At 43.6% G+C, this 27,287-nt stretch overlaps 1 protein-coding gene across 1 annotated transcript; it reads right to left on the bottom strand.

Moving 5' to 3' along the window:
• Positions 1-4,722: 4,722 nt before the first annotated feature.
• LOC145522506 (taste receptor type 2 member 134-like) lies at positions 4,723-7,974 on the bottom strand. The gene has a single exon (XM_081531184.1). The coding sequence runs from the start codon at positions 5,650-5,652 to the stop codon at positions 4,723-4,725; it is 930 nt and encodes a 309-aa protein (XP_081387310.1). The 5' UTR covers positions 5,653-7,974.
• Between the last annotated feature and the right edge of the window lie 19,313 nt (positions 7,975-27,287).

Here is a 27,287-nt window from a genome sequence, read left to right as displayed (position 1 = left end):
TGGCATCTGGTCCTATCACTTCATGGCAAATAGATGGAGAAACAGTGGAAACAGTGGCAGATGTTATTTTCTTGGGCTCCAAAATCACTGCAGATGGTGACTGAAGCCATGAAATTAAAAGATGCTTGCTCTTTGGAAGAAAAGCTATGACCAACACAGACAGCATGTTAAAAAGCAGAGACATTACTTTGACAACAAAGGTCCGTCTAGTCAGAGCTATGGTTTTTCCAGTAGTCACATATGGATGTGAGAGTTGGACCATAAAGAAAGCTGAGCACCAAAGAATTGATGCTTTTGAACTGTGGTGTTGGTGAAGATTCTTGAGACTCCCTTGGACTGCAAGAAGATCAAACCAGTCAATCCTAAAAGAAATCAGTCCTAAATATTCATTGGAATGACTGATTCTGAAGCTGAAACTCCAACACTTTGGACACCTGATGTGAAGAACTGACTCAATGGAAAAGATTCTGATGCTGGGAAAGATTGAAGGCAGGAGGAGAAGGGGACAACGGAGGATGAGATGGTTGGATGGCATCACCGACTCCATGGAAAAGGGTTTGAGCAAGCTCTGGGAGTTGGTGATGGACAGGGAAGCCTAGCATGCTGCAGTCCATGGGGTCACAAAAAGTGGGACATGACTTAGCAACTGAACTGAACTGAACTGACCAGTCACTATCTATGGATCTCTGGAATGGTCATTTAACCTCTCTGAAACCCTCTTCCTTCACCTGTAAAATATGGCTCACAAATAAACGTGAATATATTATATGCATATATAGGGATGTGTATATGTAAACTATAAATCTCTACACATTCATAACAAATAAGTAAGGTGATGATGACAATTGTTATTATAATGATGTCCATCCAGTGGTGCGACAAGTAGTCCTAGAAGAATTCAGGAAAGCATCATGGATGCAATAGAGGTCCAAGGCACCAAATATTGGACATCTAGTTTAATTAGAGGAAGGTGGAGTAAGCAAAAGCCACATTTTCAATAGGAATGAGATCCAAAGAATCAAAAAAAAAAAGCAATCAGGTGAGTGCTTACGTACTCAGGTGAGCATAAGCAGGTTAATATGTCACAGGGAGTAAGGCAAGTAGAAATTCTTCTGGGTCAAACACAGCAGGGGTGAAGGCTCACGATCAAGTAACAGGAGAGAGAGAGGGGGTATTTGATAGTACACTCACCTCCCGACCAGCACCATATCCTACCAGTTCCAAGCACAGAACCCCACCAAGAGAGAACAGAATGCAGATCACTAGCATCTCTTTCCAGTTCCCAGTTCACCTGGGACAAAGGTCCAGGTGGAATTGTTCCTCAAACACAGAAGTGTTGCTACAGTGAACACTGTCTTCCTGGGGAAAGCCGAGGTGAACTTAGGTAATTCGTTCACTTTGCCTTTCTGAGAAGACGCAAAACTGCATGGGACAGAGTTCCCAACTGCTCCCTACCCTGCCAACCCACACTCATCTGGGCGGCATTCGGCTGCTTCCTGCTGAAACGTGGAGCAATAAAGCGAACTTTGAGCTTATAGCTCTGGAGTCTGACCAGCCACCAACCTCTCAATATGGAAAACTCATATTTCCCCATCTGCCTCCTACATCTTTGATGGCTCATATACTGAGAAAGATGCACTGTTATTCTTCAATTCGACTAACAACAATTAGTAAGCATCTCTAATATATTGTAACAACCCTGTGAAAGGCACTAGGCTGTAACAATGAGCCATTAATAAGTATCTGCCCTGAAAGTGTTTTCATACACTTATCATAAACCACAAACATTTACTAGGCATATATATACTAAGTGCAGGTTAAGTTAATCCAAAAGGGTGAATAATCATTTGTATTTTAATATACAGTTGTGTTTTATGGTGATTCTTTTGTTGTTTGTGCTGTTTGTTACACTTTGCTTTCTCGTATTCAAACTTTCTTATCTGGTAGAAGTCAAGTCTGAGAACGTTGAAATTCTAACAGGCAGTCTTTATATGTATGATCATGAGGGTGGTAGAGGTAGGAATCCTGAGTAGATTCCCTGAGTAGGAAACAGCTCGGTTCTATCTCTCAGAAGATAAAAAAGGAGGACACCCAGGCTGCAGTTCTAAATGTATGTGTCATCCTATTTCCATCCCAAGAATTCTGAGAGGGATTCAGTAGCAGCAACAGCCCCTTTATTATGGAAGAGCGAAGATGTGCCTTGTATGTTGAAAGCACAGAGAGATGACATCAGTAAAGGAGGTGGAAGTGTGAGTATGTCTAGCACAGGGATAAGTTTGGCTACAGCAGAGGATTTCCATAAGGGAATGGTGGCATATCAGGCTGATAAAGTAGACTGGGGAGAGATCCCAGAATGTCTTGAAAGTCAGGATAAGATATTAGCCTGTGTCTTTGGTCAAGATCATTCCTATGATTTTGAAGTTGAAACTCCAATACTTTGGCCACCTGATGTGAAGAGGTGACTCATATGAAAACACCCTGATGCTGGGAAAGATTAAGGGCAGGAGGAGAAGGGGACAACAGAGGATGAGATGCTTGGATGACACCATCAACTCAATGGACATGGGTTTGGGTGGACTCCGGGAGTTGGTGATGGACAGGGAGGCCTGGTGTGCTGCGGTTCATGGGGTCACAAAGAGTCGGACACGACTGAGCAACTGAACTGAACTGAACTTGGTCAAGATGGAGCCACCATATGTTTATGGGCTCTTATGAGCTAGAGCCTAGGAAAGGGAGGATGAGAACAACAACCAATTAAAAAACCCCTGAGATAAGCCCAGTAGACCTGGCATGACTCAAAAGACTGTGAAAATGTTGCAGAACATGGGACTCGCACGACCATCCCCTTCCCACCCAAGATATTTAAGTTCTGGAGCTCTGACCAAGGGAAAGCCAGTGTTCCAAGTGACATCGCTGATGCTTCTGTCTTTGCTGCCTCTACTCAGCCCTCTGGGGCTTAAGTTCCAAAGTTCAGTCCCTGCAATTTGCTATTGCTTTCCCAGCTCACTCATGTTGCTGCTTTTTAAAAAAAGGAAAAGATTTCTTGATGGTATTCCCAGCTTTCCAGTTTCCTGTGTCCAGCTTCACCCTCTCTCTGGAAAATCCTTTAACTCCTCTCCTGCAATTTAGGGATCTTCTCTTTTAAAGCCTTAATCTTCTTCTAAGTGAAAACTCCTCACTCTCTTAACTCATCTCTGCTTGCTCCTCTTTCTCTCTCCTCTCACTGTATTTTAGCCTCTAGCTAGTATTATAATGTCTCGAGGTCTCAGTTTCCCATGATTGTTGGAAAACTTACCATAAATGCAATGATTTCTGTTCTGTTGTTTATTACTCCTGTTTTGGTTAGCTTGGACATATAAATCTGTTAATCATGTGGGGTGCTTTTCCAAATCTTTTCTTGTCTCTTGATCTCCAAACTTTTTTATAGGAAACTCTATCAGTTGGAAAAAACTATGAACATGAATTCCACATATGCATATTTATTTATTTTAATTATATGCTTGTAATACTCTGCTCATATGTATTAATACATCATAAAATACATATCAAAATTGCAATTAAAAAGATGAGAGTAAAAATATATTCAAGTTGTCACATTTTCCTTTCTACATTCAGTGGATCATTTTGCACACACTCGGGGATGCAAACACCCTAATTTATAGACTACCATCCTAGACATCAGCATCCAAGGCCAACGTCCTGAGTGAGTGGACAGGAAGAGTAAGACTCTCAAAATTAAGAACTATAACAAATTCCCTTTGTTTTCCTTTACTATCTTCTGTTGGCCAAGACTGAAAAGCTTTGCCACATCAGACAATTTGCTTTAATTCAACATAGAGCAAACACAGAGAATCACAGGCAGGACCTATAGTGGCACAAAACTCATATATGCCCTCAGACTTCAATGGTTCAAAAAAGTTCCATGAGCGGGACCAGTCTTAAGCAGGGCACAAAAGTAAGGAATGGCAAAGACTGGCAGAGAAAGGAAGGAAGGAATTTCCAGATAGGCCAAGACCACAGGCTGCAGGGAAGAGCCTGTGGGGAGACAGAAAGAAGTTTCCTAGGCTGCAGTAGAGACACTGAGCTCTGAGCTCAGAGAAAGGGTGAAGAGGGCAGTGGATGTGTGTGGGTCAACCTATGTCACCATTCAAGTGAAAGTGAAAGTGAGGTTGCTCAGTCGTGTCTGACTCTTTGCAACCCCATGGACTATAGCGCACCAGGCTCCTCCATCCATGGAAGTTTCCAGGCAAGAGTACTGGAGTGGGTTGCCATTTTTTTCTTCAGGGGATCTTCCTGACCCAGGGATTGAACCCAGGTCTCCCACATTGCTGGTAGACACCTTAACATCTGAACTACCAGGGAACCCACCATTCAAAACAACAACAAAACAAAAAAAAACCCTTTAGGTTGGCCACAGAACAACTGACCACCATCACAGTTCTCTGTAAAGATAGTACGGACTGGATAATGTTATTAGGGTTCCTTGTGCAGAGAGTGAGAGAGGCCTGTGTGGAAATGAGGTCACCATCCTAGTCCAAGGTGGTTCAGGACCCAGATGAGAGACTAGGAGCAGTGGAAGGGATGGTAGAAACAGAGAGGGGTGGAAAAGGAATTAATGGGGCCCAGAAAGAGTGGTGAAGAAAGAGGGAAATGAAAAAAAGTGAAAGACAGCGCCCAAACCTTCTGAATTCTTGCCGCTCAGGGCTTGTTCGGTGATAGTAGCTATTGATACTGATAACTGGAGGCAAACTGGTCCTTGTCCAGGGCTCTCCAAAGCCTCTTCTTCGGGGCCTTTCTCAGCTTGGGGCTGCTGTGCACCAAGATGCTGGAGTGCAGACAGTTGCCCGGGTAGGTCACCACCTCACAGGCCCAGTGCCAGCATTTCTGGAGGGCTGGGATGTACATAATGATAACTAGGGACAGGAAATACAAGGTGTAGAAGATGAGGAAGAAGGCAAGTGACTTCAGGGCCATGGTGTGAGCCCGGGTACTGGGATCATGTGGGCTGGGTCTGCGGTCCCGCATCTGCCCAAGGTGCCAGCGCAGTGAGAACAGGAGTGAGAGGGTGGACACCAGGAACAGCAGGAATGGAACTGACCACATGAGAATTACATGAGGTATAAAAAAGTGCAAATAGACAGCGTGTATTCTACCAGTCAGGGTGTCCTTTCCATGGGAACTCTGGGCAGCAGTCATCTGGGCAAGAATTGTATTCCCAGCAGCTGAGGAGATGACAGTCAGACCAGATAAGATCAAGGAGCCCAGCAACAGCCAGGGAACCGATCGAGAAATCCTCCACTTTATCCAGAAGAAGATGGGATGAGAGAAGAGGGAGATCTTCGCGCAGTAGAAGACAGCAAGCCAGGCAGTCAACCAGAAACTGAGGGAGTTGATGAAATCCCAGGGGATGCTGAAATAGTAGATTTTGGAACAAAAGCCAGAAGAGGCCATGAGGTTGTTCAGGAGGGCCATCCCATGCAGACAGAACCGGGAGGCGGCCAGGCAGGCCACAATCCTGTCACCGGCGGGCAGCGTCCGGCTTCGCACCCACTCCCCGCTCAACACAGTAACTATGAAGCCATTCCGCAGCATGGCAGCCAATGACTCCAGGAAAACGATGACCTTGAAGATCAACATGGGCGAGGCGGGCATCTTTTCCAGGTAGGCTCTCCTCAGACCCAGCTTCTACTCCAGGTACATCCACAGGAAAGCACAGTCTCTCTGGCCAAGCCACTCTGTTGAAACCAAATTCAGAGGCTCTCTCCTTGGATTCAGGCAAACGCAGAGCTACCAGCAAACCTCATCACCGCACCCCCTCCTCTCCTCCCATACACCCATCACACTCCCATCAGTCCTCCAGGATTTGAAAAGAGGTTCCCTGCGATTGGCATGCAAATCACTCCTGGCTCAATGATATCCTGTCTGTTTGCATAACCTGTATTTGCCGGTTTTTTATCAGAGCCAGATGTAGGGAAATGGTAACAGAATAGAGGCTCCAAGGGTGATAGAGAATATTCATATTTTGCAGTTTCTTTCTCACTATACTATTTCTTTCCTAACTTTTCCTTAAAAGATGTCCTTATCCCTGTTTCCTTCCCATAACCACAAACCTTCCCTGACCCTTCCAAGACCCATCTCTATGCACAAGTCTTGGAACACTAAGAAGAGGCTCCGTTTCCCCTCCAGTGACTGCTCTTGTGGCCTAAAATTTCACTGGCAGGCTCCACATTGGAGTTCAAGGAGTCTCGACTCAAAACCCGAGTTTCTCTGACATGTTAACATCAAATCTACTATCCATTAACACTTTAGCGTCAATGTGTTTGGAAAACCAAAATCAATCATTTCCTAAGAAGCCTCTGAGGATATGCGAGGGAGCAGATATATCATAATGAGAAGAAGGGAAAGACAGAGAAGGTCAACAGGGAGATGAGATCCAGAGTGGACATTACAGTAGGAGCCAGGGGAGCAAGAGCTGGTAGGATGGTCAGGGGAGTTGAGAACAATGCTCAGAATGAGCCCTCAGGGAGAGACTGCTGTCTGTAGGATGAACCACACTGGATAACAATGCTGAAGATAATAACAACCAACCTGTTAGAACATCACTTTGCCATTTATAAAGTGGCTTCACACATGTTACATTTTGCCACTGCCAGCCACACAAAGGGACATTGGTTCAGATCAGCCAACCCAAGCTCAGGTAGCCATTAAAAAAGATCCAGCTAAAGTGGGTTGTAAAAGGCAAGAATGCCTATGAACGTGAAAAACAGACAAACAAAAAGGGGGGAAATTAAAACAGAGAGGAAGGTACAAGAAAGCAGAGGTATAGGTGAAGAAGCAGGGAAGATTCTGGAGTCAGGGTCCTTCTGCCCCTCCCCGCCCTGAGACAACTCATAGCTAATAGCCTTGCTTCCCACTTTACATAGTCTCACTCAAGATTCCACAGGGGAGTGGTCTATGTGTAAAAGATTTAAAGTAAATAAAGCCAAGGTTAACTATTTATAGTGGAGACTTCGGGGGGAAAAAAGAGATTATGGCACTTGCTTGAAGAGCTGCTTCATTCTTCTCAGAAGACAAAGAGCAGATCATCCAATCTGATCAATGGTTTTGCAACACAACTTCAGTAACTTGATTTAGTTCTTTGCCGGTTTTCCTCAAAGACAGCAGCAATGAGTGGTTTCTGCATGTTTCATAACATTTTGGCTCTTCTCTGAGTCCTTTGGTGAAAGGCCAGCTTCATGATGTCATCAAGAAGCAAGTTGAGGCCATGGCACACACACCCTGTTGCGGTCACATGTAACCAAGTGTTCCCTGTGCTTTCTTTCACAGGCAACCTTCATGTGACTTGCACAGTCATCAAAGCTTATGCTTTGTCAAAAAAAGCTTATGCGTTCCCAAGACTTCTCCTTTTCTACATTAAAGACTCTGCATAAAGTGAATGTTTTCTCCCATTTCGATACTCTTCTATAAGAAGGTTGAAAGGATACCATTCTTCAGGTTCCTACTCATCCACCTCTCAGTGCTCCACCAGACATGTCTTAGAAAGGTCCCATGTCCCCAGTAAATGGAATACCGCCTACCACATCAGTGAACAAAGGATGTCACTGTCATCAACGATTACAGCCACCAACCGATAATGAGCTGGCGAGCCCTGAGAAACTCAGGAAGGAAAAGAATACCTGCCATCTAGCAGTGATCAGACTGCAGCCACTCCTTACAAGGAGGCCTGAGGAAACTTAGGATATGAAAAACACAGGATACTGAACCCGGATAGCTGAGGTGCGAATGAAAGGAATGATTTCAGCGAGCCCAGACTCTTGCATCTTCCCATGTATAGAAAAGCGTTAAATTCCTTAGCTTGAGATATTTTATTTTCTTTAACAATAACCTTTCCATGTTCAAACTACCTGCCCTTTGTTACAGAACCCCTATATACCCTGCCCCCACCCCTCTCCTCACAGCAGCTCTCTCAGCTGCCTCCCAGGCGTGAAGTCTAAAAACTCCCACCTAATAAAGCATAACTCTCAACTTGTAGGTTGCTGTTGTTCAGTCTCTCAGTTGTGTCCAACTCTTTACGACCCCATGGACTGCAGCACGCCAGGCTTCACTGTCCGTCACTAGGTTGTGAATAATTTTGAATCGACATCCCATTCACGGTCTGCCTCCAAAAGAGGCCACAGGTAGAGCAACACTTCAAGTTGTTTTTGAGAACCTTTCCAATACACAAAAGTAATCAAAATACCAAGTGTTTCTCATAAGAGTTCTGGTCATGTTTCTTCCTTCTAAAAGTGTCTTGCTTGCAAATGAAACTTAAAAATCCTTTCTTGTAGCACAGTTGTCAATATTTTTTTTAAGATGATGCCAGAGTCTTCTGTGAAATGATGCTAGTGTCAAACCAGTAATGTTGGAAGGTCAGATTCCAAATAGGTGATTCTGAAAAGATCTATTTGCACTTCTTTCATTTTGGTGGTCTACACTTGTAAAGGAGTTTTTTTGGTTTCTGTTCATTAGCTTATATATTTTTTATTTTTTCTTATTACATTCAAATAGTCATTGAGTCATCATCTTAGAGACATGGGAAAATACACATTTTATTTGGCAAGTTTTGTAAATCTTGGTGTCCTTTCCCCACTGGACCTTTGAATGACTCAGTGTGCAAAAACTCCCATATTCTTCCATAGTCTCATCAGGTAATTGATGGTCTATGCCACAGAAGGGTGGAAAAGGAAGAAAACAGCAATGCTTTTAATGAGACTGCACATAAATATGAAGCTAAATCATGCATGGTTTTAATGCTGTTCATACACAATAAGCTCTAATTTTCTGACCCTACAGCCTTCCTTTTACTCTTCTATTTAGGGAAATAATTTTGGATAAAACATTGGATCTGATAGCAATCCAGTATGAAACAGCATTTTAGCTCTCTGAATGTAATTTGGGAATTTCCAACATCCTCAATTAACAAAAGGTATAAGCAGTCCATAGGGTCGTTAAGAGACGGACACGACTGAGCGACTTCACTTGCACTTTTCCCTTTCATGCACTAGAGAAGGAAATGGCAACCCACTCCAGTGTTCGTGCCTGGAGAATCCCAGGGACGGCAGAGCCTGGTGGGCTGCCGTCTATGGGGTCGCAGAGTCGGACACAATTGAAGTGACTTAGCAGCAGCAGCAGCATAAGCAAATTGGGCTTCCCTGATAGCTCAGTTGGTAAAGAATCTGCCTGCAATGCAGGAGACCCTGGTTTGATTCCTGGATCAGGAAGATCCACTGGAGAAGGCATAAGCTACTCACTCCAGTGTTCTCGGCCTTCCCTTTTGGCTCAGCTGGTAAAGAATCTGCCTGCAATGTGGGAGACCTGGGTTCAATCCCTAGATTGGAAAGATCCCCTGGAAAAGGGAAAGGCTACCCACTCCGGCATTCTGGCCTGGAGAATTCCATGGACTACTCCACGGGGTTGCAAAGAGTCGGACACAATTGAACAACTTTCACATTCATAAGCAAGTTAAACATTGCTTAATATATAGATAAATTTGCACAGTTTCCTTTCAAATAAAAATAACATTTTAAAGTTGTTTTTATGATGATGAGTTTAGCCCACAAGGAGGTGCAGAGTCCAATTTTATTCCAAGTCAAAAATTTTTGAATATTTCTTTCTGTCTTCCACCATTTGAGCAAATTGGAATCAATACAACTAATCTCTTAAGGAATAAATCAATGCTCCTTCCATACTGCCATAAGCTTCACTCAAATGTCTACTGGAGAGAGAAATCATTTTCAACAACTTGTAATCTGTGGTTTACAAGCAATGCCTCCCATGGGCCCCAGAGAGCAGTGAAAGGGGAAAGGAGAAGCGAGAAAGTAGAGGCACAGTTTCTCATTTTGGAGACAGAACTCCACTGAAAAAAACAAATTTGAAACTACAGTTCTAGACCAAAAGTTACTGAAAGGAAAAAGACAGATGGAGTCAACACATCATCTTTCACTTCCTTCCAAAACTCTTCTAAATTGACTGTAGGAGAATTGTTAAAAAATTATTTTCAAGGCACCAACTCATAATGACAGCACAAACATTTGAGAGGCTGGAAAGAGTGTGGATGGAAGAGTGGTAAAATAGAGCAGAGCTGAGGAAATTGAACCCTGTGTAGGCAGAAGGAAAAGTCAAGAAATAATCTTTTACTCAGGATATTTAGTACCAGGAACCATCAAAGAAAAATGGCGAAAATTAGCAAAAAAAATCAATTAAGGTTCAGATTCTGAGATCTCTTCTCCCCTTTGGTATAACTGGGCAACCGCTCCTGCCTATCTCAGGAAAACACTGGAGGTGTATTCTCTGGAGAGAATGAAACAGGATCTCTGAGCTGGGTGTATACCAAATACATATGAGGCAAAGGTATATCAAAAGCTGGAAAATTTGGTAGACAAATACTACTTACTTTACAGTGAAAATCAGCAAGTCCCATTCATGAGCTTGGTTCCCAACCAACCTCTCTATCCCTTATTCAACAGAGAAGACAATGAGGAGTTTGGGACATCTGGGAAAAGATGGAAGATAAAACCAAAACAAAGAAATAAAACAGCTACTTGGAGAAAACAACAAAGTAAGATAACCCTCCCTCCACTCCCCAATATCAATATTCCCAGAGAATTAAAAGAAAATGACAAAACCACATAAAATAATGCAATGTTGTTTAAAAGAAACACTCAAATTTTTCAAAAATAGAGCTCTTTTTAATCAAAAGCACATCTGAAATTTAAAACTCAGTAGAAGAGCTGGAAAATACAATCTATGAAGTATCTCAGAAAGTACAGCCAAAAAAATATGTAGCTGAAAAACAAGAGAACACCAGTCCACAATATCCAGTGCCCAAGTAATAGGAATTCTTAAAAAAAAAAAAAAAGAGAGAGAGAGAAATAATAAATGGAGGGCAGAAAACCATCAACAAAATAAGTGAAGAGAAATTCCCAGAACTAAAGAATATGGATCTTCATATTAAAGGATCCACCAAGTATCTAGCACATCATGATAAAATTTCAGAATACTGAGACGATCCTACGTGCTTTAAAGAGGGAAGAGAACACCAAATCCAGAATATTAGAAATTGAGTGATTTTAGTCTTCTTGAAAGGAATTTTTTAAGATAGAAAGCAATGCAAGAATTGTCTCTAACCTAGGTTCTCTATCTGGATATTCAAGTGCAAGGGCGAAATAAAGACCATTCTGAGAAGCCAAGTCTCAATAAAAATTTACTTTCTATGGGAACTACCCTTCCAGAGCGAGTGAGCTCATTATGGTAAAAGAAGACACGGGGTACAGACAATGCAAGATCTGAAATAAGAGAGACATAAAGGAGTCACTAGGATGAATGAAGACAGATCTCAAAACGAATGGAGATGCACCAGGCATGGGGACACATTCATTTAGAAGCAGGACATGAGGCTCCAGGAAAGACTGTCTCAGACAAATAAAATCTTGGAATATCTGATGAGTCCAAAATTGTTGAGAAAGATTTAAACCACTGATAAAGAGTTTGAGAGCAAAAGCAAACAAAACAACGCAATTACTAGCTGAGCACAAAGCCAGAGGAAAAAAATATTGTTTAATACATGGTTCCATCATAGATAACGTTTACATAAACATGAAAAGAAAACAAGTTTCTCCACTCACCACACTTCTGACACCAAATTGAGGCGGTGGGGTGGTTAGAGAGGGTCTCATACCAACCAGTTTTCCCATCCCCAGTCATCATCTGGAGATCTTACAGTTGAATTCTGACAGGGACTACCTGAAGCTAGTGCAGAGACACAGATTAAGGGTTTAGTCCCACAAGATTGCTCCTCACTTGTCATCTGTACTTCTGACCAACCAGCTATAAGCTAGGGGTTCCCACACCACCACTTCAGGCTTACTGTGTGCTCAGTCACTCAATCATGTCCAACTCTTCGTAACCCCATGGACTGTAGCCCGCTAGGCTCCTCTTCATGGAATTTTCCCAGCAAGAATACTGGAGTAGGTGCCATTTCATCCTCCAGGGGATCTTCCCGACCTAGGGATCAAACCCATGACTCCTGCATTGCAGGTGTATTCTATACAGCTGAGCCACCAAGAAATTTGCTGTAACAGCTCACAGAACTTAAGGGAACAGTTAACTTACATTTATGGGTTCATTATAAAGGATTCAGACGAACAGCTAGTCGAAAAGCTACATAGGACTGTTAGAAAAACAAAATTCATCAGAGTAAAATTTAAGATCTAATTGAATAATTTAAAAGTTCTTTGAAAAAACTCAAAAAATTGAATATTTTCTTGAACAATGAATCAAACAGCATGCCATCTATTCCAGCAGTAGAAGAAAGTTCCACCCAGCTATAGAAAAGCAAAGGTTTCTAAAAGAGGAAAGGAGAAGGAAAAAAGCAAAATTATTAACAAAAAGAATGCATTGTTTCAGGCAAAGTTGCCCTCCTAAGGGAAACACAAGGGGCCCATCCAGTGGAATATCTCATTATTGTTGACCAGGTGATTCCAGGTTGACTGGTTAGAGGTTACATTTCTGGGAGAGGTTGTAACTGTGGTTAGGTTAGGTACTGAAGTCTTGGTTTGCTGATATAGGGCCTTAACACAATGACTCCATTCGAGACCTGTTTCCTCTTAACAAGGCGAGATGCAGACAGCTTCTGAGTGTAGTTCCGCATTGTGCCAGCACACGGATGTGTTCACCAACCAGATAACCTCCGAATCCCCATTTAGGGTTTTTATGGAGGTTCTCTAATGTGGGTTCATGCGTGCTTAGTCATGTCCAAGTCTTCACAACCTCGTGGACTGTAGCCCACCAGGCTCCTCTGTCCATGGAATTTTCCAGGCAAGACCACTGGAATGGATTACCATTTCCTTCTCCAGAGGATCTTCCTGACTCAGAGATCAAACCCTCGTCTCTTGCATCTCCTGCATTGGCAGATGGATTCTTTACCCTTGTGTCACCTAAGAATCCCTTTATGTGGGTAAGATGGATTAAATCTTTGACCACTGGTGTTTAACTCGATCTTCAGCCCCTCTTCCCTCCCTGAGGCTGGAGATGGAGCTGAAAATTCCAGTCTTCTAATCAAGCCTGGGTCTTTCTGGTGACCAACTCCATCCTGAAGCTGGTGCACCTGACCATTCTCATTAGCATAGAGAGTCACTCCTATCACTCCAGAGATGCCAAGGATCTTAGAAACTCCCTTGTCAGGAATTGGGATCAAAGACCATATATGAGAACAAAAGATGCTCCTAGCACCCCTAACACTCAGGAAATTATAAAGTTTAGGAACCCTGTTACAGGGTTTAGGAATCCTGTGTCAGGAACTGCAGGCAGGGACCAAATATGTATTTCTTATCATGTCACAGTCATAATATTTCAAACACTGAAAACTAATCTAGCCAACATCACAAATTATATTGAAAAGTGGGATGAAAGGGTCTGCCATGGAAATGAAGAAAAGAAGGCATTCCATAGTGGAATGAATGCCTGCGACTGAAAAATCAAAAGTAGCAATGCAAACATTTAGTTTAGAGACAAGGACAGAAACACACACATAAACACATATACGCACACATGTGAAAGGAAGTGAAAGTAGTTGCCTTGGGAAAGGGGGAATGGAAGAAGATGGGAGCAATAACCACTATTTTTCAAAACAAATTGGTAGAAATCTGCCTCTTTAAATGAGACACACTATTTTGATGAAATTTTAAGGAAAAGTGAGAAAACACAATAAGTAGAAGGCTATAAACTAAAACAGCCAGTGATTCTTCCTTGGTTTTTGTAAATGGCAGTGCCTCTTAGAGGCACGGATTCATTTTCCTCTTGCAATTAAGTATTGGACTGCTGTCCTCCATAAACAGGAATTAAAATGATCTAATATTACTCATAATTTTATTAAAATCTTCCAAGTATGTGTTTTTCATAATCTTTTGGAGGCAGAAAGGGTAGAAGTCAATATGAGTCATGTTTCTAAAATGGCTTAATCATTTTGCTTCAAAAAATCATAATCTAAGATTTCCATTTTTCAAATGGTGATTTTTCTCCTGATTTTTTTCTGTCCAACCCCCTTCCATCTTGTGCCTCCTCGTATCATCGAACACCCCCACCTCCACCATTCAGCATCATTCAACTTCCTGGAGGCGCAGGGTGAAGGGAGTGTTGGTGGCAGAGACTGTGAAACACTTCTTGGGATGAGGCCAAAATGTACTGACCTATATACCACCATTAGTGGGAATTGGGGGATAAAATAAAGAGGCAAGAACACACTGTGTTCTTCCAGTGTGTTCCCACATGATATGGAAGCTCACATAGTTCCTCTTAAACTCAATGGAGAAGGGAAAGAGTTTTTTAAAAAGCATAGCCAAGATATGAAAGCAACCAAAGTGCCCATCAAAGGATGAACAGATAAAGAAAGAAGAAAATGTGATATATCCAGTGGAATATTACTCAGTCATCAAAAAAATGTTGCAGACTTCCCTGGTAGTTCAGTGGTTAAGAATCCATCTGCCAATGCAGGGGACACGGGTTCAATCCCTGGTCTGGGAAGACTCCACATGCCATGGGGCAGCTAAGTCTGTGAGCTCTAGAGCCCATGGTCTACAAGAGAAGCCACTGCAGCGAGAAGCCCAAACACCACAATGAAGATTAGCTCCACCTTGCCACAACTAGAGGAAGCTCAAGTACAACAACAAAGATCCAGTACAGCAAAAATAAAACAGAATGCTGCCATTTGCAACAACATGGATGGGCCTAGAGAGTATCACGCTAAGTGAACTAACTCAGAGAAAGACAAACATTGTATGATTTCACTTGTGTATAGAATCTAAAAAGCCAAAAACAAATAAACAAACATAACAAAGCGAAAACAAAAGTCATAAGTACAGAGAACAAATATGTGATTGTTGGTGGGGATCGGGAAATAGGTGAGAGAGGGTTAATAGGTACAAACTTCCAATTACAAAATCACAGGTATGAAATGTACAGTGAGGGGAATATAGTCAATAATTATATAATATCTTTGTGTAGTGACACATGGTAACTAGACTTATCATGGTGATCATTTTGAAATGTATAGATATATTGCATTACTATGTTGTGTACCAGGAACTAACCCAGTGTCGTAAGTCAATTCTAGTTCAAAAACAAACTCATAGAAGAAGAGATCAGAAGTAGTTACCAGAAGTGGTTGAAAGGTACAGACTTCCAGTGATAAGCTAAACAAATGCTAGGGATATAAAGTACAACATGATAAATACAATTAACTCTGCAGTATGTTATATATGAAAGTTAAGAGAGTAAATCCTAAGAGTTCTCACCACAAGGAAAAAAATTTCTCTATTTCTTTAATTTTGTATCTATATAAGATGACAGATGGTCACTAAACTTAATGTGATAACCACTTCATGATGTTTGTATGTCAAAACATTATGCTGTATACCTTAAACACATATTAATACAGTGCTGTGCACAAATTATATCTCAATAAAACTGGAAGATAAAAGGCATTCCCAATTTTCCAGCTCCTCCTGACAATCCCCACAGAAAATTCCCATCACTTTGTCTGCATCTGCAGAAATGAAGGAAAACAAGGGATTTCAGCTGGCAGCCATGATAGCTTCCAACTGGGTAAACATAGGGAAGGATTGCAGGATGGTGGCAGGAAGACTAGGTGAGTGCAGAACCAGTAGGGAATGGGCACTGGCCTCCCAGGCAGGTAGGTTACTGGATTAGATAGTTTTTCCCCATCTGACCAGTAATAAAACTAAGAGGAGAGGGAATTCCTTAGTGGTCCAATAGTTAGGACTCTTGCTTTCACTGCCAAGGGTGAGGTTTCAGAACTAAGATCCTGCAAGCTGTGAGGCCAAAAAAAAAAGAGGAGAGAAATATTTTTCTAATTCACAGATTATTAAGTAGGGAATTCTAGGAAAGCAATATAACCTCAGATTGAACCAACATTCATTGAAAACCTAATTTGTGGCTGGCATTAAGCTAAGCACGTTTGCATACAGCGTTTTCTCATTTAATCTTATTTAAGGATGCCATATGTGCTCCAGATTTTGCTCTTTATTATTAGATACACTGTCTATGCCTTTGTTGTTTTTTTCCCCCCTCAGGAAAATATTATGACGCTCCTATAACTCTGCCTTTACCCTGGATGGAAAATCAGAAAGCCACGTTGCTTGACAGTGTTTTCCATTGCCCAGTGGGGCCAAAAGAAACCAGTTCTACCTACTTGCCATTTTTCAGTGACTGAATCTCAAATTTCTGAATCAAGATTGCTGTTTGGAGTAACTAACAAGTGCTTTGTCATCTCCCTGTCTCTCTTCTCCATAATATTTCTTATTTGGGCACTGAATAAATATGCCCAAACATTAGAGAGAATCTAAGAAAATATCATGACATTCCAAAGAAAGTTACAAAAATAAATGCTCATCTTAACATTCTACAAGTTAAATTAACATAGAGCCAGTTTCTTGTAAAGGGCACATAATTAAGTTTCAGAAGACCTGGGCTTGATTTTACTTCTGTCATTTTCTCAACATGTAACGTTGGATTAAATCTCCTCCTCGCTTTCAACCTCAGCGTGTACAATTTAACAATACATACTCAGCAAGTTTGTGAATTTCAGACCAGGCAATATACATAAATATATGTTGTCCATTGCTGAGGCCTGCATATTAGTTATTTAGGAAAACAAGCACAACCCACAAATGAGGAAGCAGACAAAACAACAGAAACAGAATGCAAACTCAAGTTCTCTACTGTTGTCCTTTTCTGAAGGGAAACCTATTTTCACAACTTCCCTGTTCCAGTGCCTTTCTTCATTAAAGTAAGTAAATAAATAAAAAGCCTTTTATGCTTCTTACTAAAGAACAAATCTCAAATCTTTCACGATCTTTTTTGTAAGGTTCTGAAACTGCTGCTTTCCCTCAGAACATTCAGCAGCACCTGCTTCATCTGAGGCTTCCTAAGGGGTCTCTCTCGTGGAATGGACATCAAAGACTCAGACGAACTGTCCTCAAAGTTCTCTGCCAGCCTGAGAGTCCATGTTCCTGACTCTTCTCTCTCTTTCCCAGCCACTGTGGGAGAACTTTTTACCTCTTTCTTTTCCATCAGTCTCTCTGGAAAAATGTCCAACTTAGCCCTCTCTCCAAGAAATGCCTTACAGCGACTCATCAGCAACAATATGCACAATGAAGAAATCAAATTCATCCAGAAATCAATCTGATAATAACAAACTCTGTTCATATTCTGAATCTGATATGTGGGGAGAGTGGGGCGAACTCTGGGAAATCATGAAGGTGCCGCCTTTGTTAGAAGGACAGGAAAGAGGACTTCCCTGACACTATAGTAGATGGGAATCCACCTGCCAATGCAGAGTACACAGATTTGAGCCCTGGTCTGGGAAGATCCCACATGCCCAGGAGCAACTAAGCCTGAGAGCCGCAACTACCGAGCCTGCATGCTGCAACTACTGAAGCCCACACATCCAAGAGCCTGTGCTCAGGAACAAGAGAAGCCACTGCAATAAGAAGGCTGCACGCTGCAACGAAGAGCAGCCACCTCTTGCCACAACTAGAGAAAGCCCGCACGCAGCAACAAGGACCCAGCACATCCAAAAATAAATAAATAAAATTATTTTTTAAAAAAAAGAAGGACAGGTAAGAGCAGCTGATCCAGAGGAGGGCTGTCTTTCCAGAGATGGAGGGGAAGCCATGGCTCCGCATTTTCTCAGTGAATGAGAACCAGCTCTGACCCAGGCCAGGAGTTCCCTGGGACGGAGAAAAAGTAGAACAGAAAGAGCCATCCTGCAGAGAAGTCACACTTCACACTCCAGCCAACCTGTGAGGGCACCTCAGTTGAAATGACTTGGGGATTTTTATTTCTGGGAAAACCTGTTCTGACATATGCACAAGACTGAAAATATAAGGATACTCTTTATTATTACTTTGTTTATAATAGCAAAAACCTAGAGGAAAAAATAAAAGCATAAATGTCTCCATTAAATCACTGATTCTCAGTGCCATCCCCCCAGGAGATGTTTAGGAGATTTATGCAGGTGTTGACTGTCGTGATCTTTGGGGTTACTAAGGGTACATATTGGTTGGGGGCCACAACGTATCTCACGCAATGAAGAATTTTCCCTATCCACCAAGGATTCTGGGTGTCCTGCCACAGTCTTGTTGGTGAAAAACATCTGAGCCAAAACCTTAACTCCACTACATATAAACACAAATCAATTTTTGCACAATTTTAATATATGATGATTTCTAAGAATGGAACCACCAAATAAACTGAGACACACTGTAACTTTGTTTAGTTTGAATCTTTACCATGAGTTGTTCATCATCTCAGAAAAATTATGAAGTCATTGGCAATGTCATCCAGGGTATTTAATTTAGCAACAAATCACACCCAAATCTGTCTGCACTGGGGACTGTAGCACTCACTTGAGTCTATAAAGAGGTACAGCATCTGTCTACTTGATCATGTCATCTGCTTCAGTGTGCCCAAGTCATTTGTATATCAAAGTATATGTTAATTCATTATACACTGTTTTTCTTTGTATCCTTTTATTACAGTTAGAACATTATGTTGATTTTTAATCACATATTATATAACATATTATTTATGAATTTCATTTCAGGTCAGTATGGGGGCATTCTCCAATATTTTTATAAAAAGGGAACATTGGTCCAGAGTATCCTTAATATGATATATTATGCAATACTCTGCAATAGTTAAGAGAATTACCACTCTAATGGCAGAGAGTGAAGAGGAACTAAAGAGTCTCTTAATGATGGTAAAAGAGAGTGAAAGGGCTGGCTTGAAACTCAACATTCAAAAAACTAAGATCATGGCATCTGGTCCCATCACTTCATGGCAAATAGAAGGGGAAAAAGTGGAAGCAATGACAGATTTTCTTTTCTTGGGTTCCAAAGTAACTGTGGACAGTGATTGCAGCCATGAATTCAAAAGACGATTGCTCCTTGGAAGGAAAGCTATGACAAAACTAGACAGCGTATTAAAAAGAAGAGACATCACTTTGTCAACAAAGGTCCATATAGTTGAAGCTATGGTTTTTCCAGTTGTCATGTATGGATGTGTTGTTGTTATTGTTCAGTTGCTCAGTTGTGTCTGATTCTTTGCAACCCCATGGACTGCCGCACACCAGGCTTCTCTGTCCTTCACCATCTCCTCCTGGACAATAAAGAAGGTTGAGCACCAAATAACTGATGCTTTCAAACTGTGGCACTAGAAGACTCTTTAGAGTCCCCTGAACAGCAAGGAGATCAAAACAGTCAATCCTAAAGGAAATCAACCCTGAGTATTCACTGGAAGGACTGATGCTGAAGCTGAAGATTCGATACTTTGGCCACTTGATGTGAAGAGCTAACTCAATCGAAAAGCCCCTGAGACTGGGAAAGATTGAAGGTAAAAGGAGAAGACAGTGGCAGAGGATGAGATGGTTAGATAGCATCACTGACTCAGTGGACATGAATTTGAGCAAACTCTGGGAGATAGTGAAGGGCAGGGAAGGCTGGCATGCTGCAGTCCATGGGGTTGCAAAGAGTCAGACACGACTCAGCAACTAAACACACATATACTAACATGGAAAAACTGCTAAGATAGTTGAGTGAAGAAAGTGTTTCAAAGAAGTTTACACAGCATGTACAGCTGATACCAATTACACAGCCACACTGTGTGAGATGATATATGTATATACAGAGAAAAAATGCATGGAGGAAACATCTGAAAGTCTATAAAATGAACTGATAACGAGGAGATGGAATCAGGAATGGTAGTCAAGGTGGATTTCCACTTTGTAAAGCTTAAAAGTGTACAGAGAGTGTATGCAGGTGTTCATTACATAATTTAAAACTGCTAAAATTAAAATTTTGTAAAGAATTGCTGGGAAAAAAGTCATGCTTGAGTTCCCACTGTTGTCAGCCCCATGTGCTTGGCCTGAACTTCAGGGAGGCCAAGGGCAGGAGTAGCCTCAGCACAGCTGGGCCACCACCCCAGGAGCCAGCCTCTCGTGCAGAGGAACTTCACCCATGCCAGGAAATCTGAAGGCTCTATGGGTCCCTTGGCAACAGCTGGCGTATCTAGATACCTGCATCCTGCATGGGAGACTAGAAGAGAAGACATTTGTCCTGGGTCCCACCCCTAGCCCAGGAGAAGCCCTCCACTGAGCCCAGCACCAGTGGGAAATGGGTGTTCCAATCCAAAGGCTTCCACTCCAGGGAGCATCACTGCATGATCACCATCAGCCATGAAGGAGGCCCTGACACAGACCTCCTGACTTTGTGGCTTTCCACACCAGAGAGTAAGGCCAACTTCATGCAGTCATCAAGAAAGGATGGAGCCAAACTGGGCTCCCTCCGTCTGTTGCAGACCAAGACTCAATGAAGCATCAGGAGACCCCAGTCCCATGAAAGGAAGGGGACAAGAGCATCAGAACCCCTGGGCCTTCTGCCATCACCGTAGGGTCAAGGACTCAATGTCCTCTGAGAAAGAAAGTGAGTACCTGATCCCACAGTTCAGTTCAGTTCAGTTCAGATCAGTCACTCAGTCGTGTCCCACTCTTTGCGACTTCATAGACTGCAGCATGCCAGGCCTCCCTGCCCATCAACAACTGCCAGAGTCTACTCAAACTCATGTCCATTGAGTCAGTGATGCTATCCAACCATCTTATCTTCTGTCATCCCCTTCTCTTCCCGCCTTCAATCTTTCCCAACATCAGGGTCTTTTCAGATGAGTCAGTTGTTCGCATCAGGTGGCCAAAGTATTGGAGTTTCAGCCTCAACATCAGTCCCTCCAGTGCCACATGACTAAGTCATAATGCTCGGTGGTTATGGTCAGCACAAAGAGGCCCCTCTCTAAAGTTCACTGGGCTCACTGTCCACCCGAAACACAACGGAAAACTTGGAACTCACCTTGTGGAAAGGCAGCTACAGCAGTAGAAGAGTACATTTAGACAGCCCGTTGGGAGGAAGATGTTCTAAACATAACAGATCCATCTGCACATGGGGTAACAGTCATTTCCCCAAGTCCTAGCAGCCTGGCACACAGATGACACATTGCAATGGCACTAGGCCCTGTGTGCCCTGCCAGCCTGCTCTGTGGATCTCCACGCCCGGCCCCGCGGGCCTCCACGCCCCCAGACAGCTGTGCAGGGTTCTGTCAGGCTCCCCGCTGCTGCCGTCCATCCGGCCGCTGTTCTGCCTGCCCGTGTCCTCACCTCACCACCACACCCTGCGGTTCCCAGCGGAACGGTCCTGCCTCCAAGGAGCATGATCTTAACTTCAACCTTCAACCTTAGCCACGCTTTAAACAGATAGCTCAGGACCAGAACACCTGAGAAAGCTTTCCTGACGGCAAGACCAGAGTGCTACGAAAGCTCAGACACCTCCACTCTCTCCAAACCCCTCTGCCTTCCAAGCATCCAGTTAGGTGACATTCTTTACGGATTCTTAATTTTTTATGCACGAGTTCCCAGAACCTAGCCATCACTAACAGACTCTTTCCATAAATAAGGTTCCTGGTGTCTACACAGAGAGACAAGCATTAAATGTGATTTAGAGTGTGAGCGCTAGTGTCAGACCAACTGAGTTTCAAGGTCATCGTTACCATTACTTAGCTTGAGTTAGTTAATTTCATGGATTTCAGCTTCCTCATTTCTAAATGTGAACACCACACAAGTTTCATCTAAACATTAAATGGCAACATATATGAAGTGCTTAGCACAGCCCTGGTTCATATAAGACTTCTGTCCCAGGGTCACCTGAAAAAGAGTTATGAAGCCCCCACTGCAATTGTCCAATGCAGTGATGCACATTTTAGAGACTGTATTCTGATGTATGGGCTTCTCTGGTGGCTCAGTGGTAAAGAACCCACCCGGCAATGCAGGAGATAAGGGTTGGATCCCTGGGTTGGAAAGATCCCCTGGAAGAGGAAATGACAACCCTCTCCAGTATTCTTGCCTGGGAAATCCCATCGGCAGAGATGCATGGTGGGGTACAGTTCGTGGGGTCGCAAAGCATCAGACACGACTGAGTGACTACACAACAATCACATTTGGATATACTATCTCATTTCTTTAACACTGTTTTCTTATCTCATAAGGCTTCCTTGGAGAGTGGGAATTCTGAAATTCTGCTGGACTTTGACTTTGTTTTGAGGACCTTTGAATAAAGAGTATTCATAGAATTGGGGATTTTAGTACCGAGGGGCCTTCAGAGATCACATGGTCCTGCTGCTGACATCATGTGCCTGCATGCTAAGTCACTTCAGTTGTGTCTGACTTTTTATGACCCCATGGCCTGTAGCCTGTCAGTCTCCTCTGTCCATGGGATTCTCCAGGCAAAGAGTACTACAGTGGGTTGCCATGCCCTCCTCCAGGGGGTCTTCCTGGCCCAAGGATCAAATATCGATCTCTTATGTCTCCTGCATCAGCAGGTGGGTTCTTTACCACTAGGCCAACTGGGAAGCACCTGACTTCAGGTAAGATCTCATGATCCCTACTTGAAGCCAAGAGAGCTCAAGAGACAGGCCTAGAGTCTCAGAGTAAAAGACTGGGGATCAAAGACAGAAAGAAGTCAGGATCAACCCCCCAAAATTAGGACATTTGGTCACTTCCATTGTATATGAGTGTCCATGGTTCTTGGTATCAAACCCTTAATGCTCTAAGAAAAAAGTGAAAGTTACTCAGTCATGTCCAACTGTTTGCAACCCCATGGACTGCAGCCCACCAGTCTCCTCTGTCCATGGAATTCTCTAGGCAAGAATCGTGGATTGAGTAGCCATTCCCTTCTGCATGGGATCTTCCCAACCCAGGGATCGAATCTGGATCTCCCTCATTGCAGGCAGATTCTTTACCATCTGAGCCACCGGGGAAGCCCAAGAACCAAGGGCATTTCTGTATGAAAACTATGCTTGTTCACTGTTGTCACCACGGGCCAGTTAATACAATTAGATGCTTCCTCAAGGGAATGATAATTACAATAACAACAGGTTAATGCCATTTTCCTATTGGCTTTCTTTATAATTCTGAGAATCGCAAAATGACAGTGAGGTACGTATTTCAATCTGGAAAGGTGACGAAGGAAGAGGGAGCAAAAACAAATCCTCACCAGTAAGCAAACGACAAGTAAAGGACTGAGTAAACTGTGGTGCCTCTCAGGACAAATCCCTGCTTTAGGCAGAAGGACAGACCCATAGGGAGCCTGCGGAGAACCCAGCCCGAGGGAGCAAGCTGGAGGACAAAGGAGCAGGAAGACTGACGTTTGTTTTCGGCCCAGCCGGATGGCGGAGGGACATAGAGCCACGGCCTCACAGCAGAGCAGAAGCAGGAACAGGATACATTAGAGAAAATACCAGCATGCGGCTGCAGTATCCACTCACTTCATTCTCCTACCAGGATCCTGGCAGCAGAGCAAACAAAAGGCAGGTCTGCTCCCGGGCACCTGCCTTCAGTACCCTCTCCTCGGAAAACTGAGGTCTGAATCCAAAGCCCCATAAGACGACTTTGCTTCCACAGAACCTCTCTGGGGAGACAGAGGCAGCAGCTGCAATCCCCACCGCAGCTCACTGCACAGCCTCACAGATGCCCCCTGGAAGTATCTGGGCTGTTTTTAACCAGCGTTCTGCCCCAGAAGGGTCACTGGCACAGCCCACTAACAATTCCCAGGGGGAAAAAATAGAATCTGGGTAATAAGATAAAACCTAACCTTTTTTTCCCGTTGTGCTTAGTCTGGCTTCACGTGCTCACAGGGGGCCAAGTGCAGAGCCCTTGCATCCGGCTCTTCAGAACAGAGTTCCTCCTGCGTAATGGCTATGCCAACACCTCAGCTAGGTGGTTTCAAAGTCCAAGATGGCGGCTGGGGGCCGTGTACGGAGTCTGCTCACAGCATTGCGATCCAAGATGGCGGCTGGGGGCCGTGTACGGAGTCTGCTCACGGCACTGCAATCCAAGATGGCGGCTGGGGCCGTGTACGGAGTCCGCTCACGGCTCTGCAATCCAAGATGGCGGCTGGGGGCCGTGTACGGAATCTGCTCACGGCTCTGCAATCCAAGATGGCGGCTGGGGGCCGTGTACGGAATCTGCTCACGGCTCTGCAATCCAAGATGGCGGCTGGGGGCCGTGTACGGAGTCTGCTCACGGCACTGCAATCCAAGATGACGGCTGGGGGCCGTGTGTAGAGAGGCTGCTCGGAGCACTGACATCTGGATCCCTGAGCAGCACCACTACACTGGAAGGAGGAGAATTCTGCCTGCTTCCCTCCCTTCCCTTCCCCACTGAGGAGACCCCTATAAAGCAGCCCGACCCACCAGCCTGTAAGGGGAGCATGTGTACTCTAAAGCAGAACTCGCATCTTTCCATTGTTGATCAGAAACTAAACTTTCCTTTGCTTCGGAACCAAACTTGGCCTCATTTTATCAGCTCAAGACACACCAGAGAAGAGAAACCCTGTTGGGACTGACTCAGAAGGGTAACAGAAGGCGCCTGCCACATCTCTGCCTGCTCTCTTGTTCTCTCTCAAGCCACCTTTTTCCAAGGCTTCTCTGGTTCCCCTTGCCACCGCCAGTCCCATTTTTTGGTTTCTCCTGCTAGCATACCCCACTCAGCCAAGCAAAATCCCAGTTAATGACTCTGGGTCCAGCTATGGTTCTGCACCCAATTCCTGTGTTTTTTCCCACACCACCAAGCGACTCCTCAACTCTGGCTGAATGTCCTATAATTCAGCTGAATGCAGACACTTCTAGCCAGAGCCAGCATCAGATTCCATAAGGTAAGGGCTCATTCCGTCCAGACCCCACCCCCCCCCACTTCAAACACCTGTAGCAAGTCTACAGATCAGAGGCTTCCACAACCCCCTCCTCAGGTTGGACTAATTGGCTAGAATGGCTCAGAGACTCAGGGAAAGAATTTGTTATTTAGATTCCTGGTTTATAATAAAAGGATATAATTCAAGAATAGAAATAAACATTTCCATTACCTCTCCAGGCACCACTCTCCCAGAATTTCCAAGTGTTCACAAGCTCAGAAGCTCTCCAGACTCCATCCTTTTGCATTTTAATGGAGGCTTCATCACGTACTCAGTCTTCCAGGTTGCATTTGTTGTTCCATCGCTCAGTTGTGTCCAACTCTTTGTGACCCCATGGACTGCAACATGCCAGGCTTCCCTGTCCTTCACCATCTCCCAGACCTTGTTCAAATTCATGTCCATTGAGTCAGTGGTGCCATCCAACCATCTCACCCTCCATCATCCCCTTCTCCTCCTGCCTTCAATCTTTCCCAGGATCAGAGTCTATTCCAGTGAGTCAGTTCTTCACATCAGGTGGTCAAAGTATGGGAACTTCAGCTTCAGCATCATTCCTTCCAATGAATATTCCCCAGGTTTACTTCCTTTAGAATTGACTGATTAGATCTCCTTGCACTGCAAGGGACTCTCAAGAGTCTTCTCCAACACCACAGTTCAAAAGCATCAACTCTTCAGCCCTCAGCCTTCTTTACAGTCCAAGTGGAGCTAATGGTAAAGAACTTGCCTGAAAATGCAGGAGGTGTAACAGACACAGGCTTGAATCAGGGTCGGGAAGATCCCCTGGAGAAGGAAATGGCAACCCAGTCCAGTATACTTGCCTAGAGAATCCCATGAACATAGGAGCCTGGTGGGTTGCAGTCTGTGGAGTTGCAAAGAGTCAGACACAACTGAAGCAACTTAGCACACATATTACACAGGCTCGATAAAGGACAGAAATGGCATGGATCTAACAGAAGCAGAAGATATTAAGAAGAGGTGCCAAGAATATACAGAAGAACTGTACAAAAAGATCTCCATGACCCAGTTAATCACGATGGTGTGATCATTCACCTAGAGCCAGACATTCTGGAATGCCAAGTCAAGTGGGCCTTAGGAATCATCACTATGATGAAATTCCAGTTGAGCTATTTCAAATCCTAAAAGATGATGCTGTGAAAGTGCTGCATTTAATATGCCAGCAAATTTGGAAAACTCAGCAGTGGCCACAGGACTGGAAAAGATCAGTTTTCTTTCCAATCCCAAAGACAGGCAATGCCAAAGAATACTCAAACTACTGCACAATTGCACTTATCTCACACGATAGTAAAGGAATGCTCAAAATTCTCCAAGCCAGGCTTCAACAGTGCGTGAACCGTGAACTTCCAGATGTTCAAGCTGCATTTAGAAAAGGCAGAGGAACCAGAGATTGAATTGCCAGCATCCGTTGGATCACCGAAAAAGCAAGAGAATTCCAGAAAAACATCTATTTCTGCTTTATTGACTATGCCAAAGCCTTTGACTGTATGGATCACAACAAACTGTGTAAAATTCTTCAACAGATGGGAATACCAGACCACCTGACCTGCCTCTTGAGAAATCTGTATGCAGGTCAGGAAGCAACAGTTAGAACTGGACATGGAACAATGGACTGGTTCAAAATAGGGAAAGGAGTATGTCAAGGCTGTATATTGTCACCCTGCTCATTTAACTTACACTGAGCACTAAAGAATTGATGCTTTTGAACTATGATGTTGAAGAAGACTCTTGAGAGTCCCTTGGACTGCAAGGAGATCCAAACAGTCCATCCTAAAGGAAATCAGTCCTGAATATTCATTGGAAGGACTGATGTTGAAGCTGAAGCTCCAATACTTTGGGCACCTGATGCAAAGAACCGACTCATTTGAAAAGACCCTGATGCTGGGAAAGACTGAAGGCGGGAGGAGAAGCGGACAGAGGACAGAGGATGAGATGGTTGGTTGGCATCACCGACTCAATGGACATGAGTTCGAGTAAACTCTGGGAGTTGGTGATGGACAGGGAGGCCTGGCGTGCTGCAGTCCGTGGGGTCGCAAAGAGTCAGACACGACTGAGGGACTAAACTGACTAACTACATAGTCATGATTGATTCAATTGTGGGCTATGAATGACTGATCCAATGACCGGCCCCTCCCTTCTCCCCAAAGATTGGGGTGGGACTGTAAGTTCCAACCTTCTAATCACTAGATGGGTTCTCCTGGCAACCACCCCCTCCCCCACCTTAAGACTACCCTAGGGGCTTTTCACCAATTGCCTCATTAACATAACAAAAGACATTTAAATCACTCTCTGCATAAGAAATTCCAAGAGTCTTAGAAGCTTGCCAGAAGCAGGGATGAAGACCAAATGTATATTTCTTGTTAAATTACAATATCATACTGATTCATTACCATTATACCTAAAGCATTTAACCTGGATGGGGCAGAGGAG

This window comes from Giraffa tippelskirchi, chromosome 10 (genome assembly GCF_054371585.1).
Source record: "Giraffa tippelskirchi isolate mGirTip1 chromosome 10, T2T-mGirTip1v1.2.pri, whole genome shotgun sequence".
Taxonomy (NCBI): Eukaryota; Metazoa; Chordata; class Mammalia; order Artiodactyla; family Giraffidae; genus Giraffa; species Giraffa tippelskirchi.
This window is presented reverse-complemented; position numbering and strand designations above follow the sequence as displayed.

Excerpts from the sequence above, each read along its gene's own strand:
- LOC145522506 (XM_081531184.1), bottom strand. The coding sequence starts at position 5,652 with ATGCCCGCCTCGCCCATGTTGATCTTCAAGGTCATCGTTTTCCTGGAG.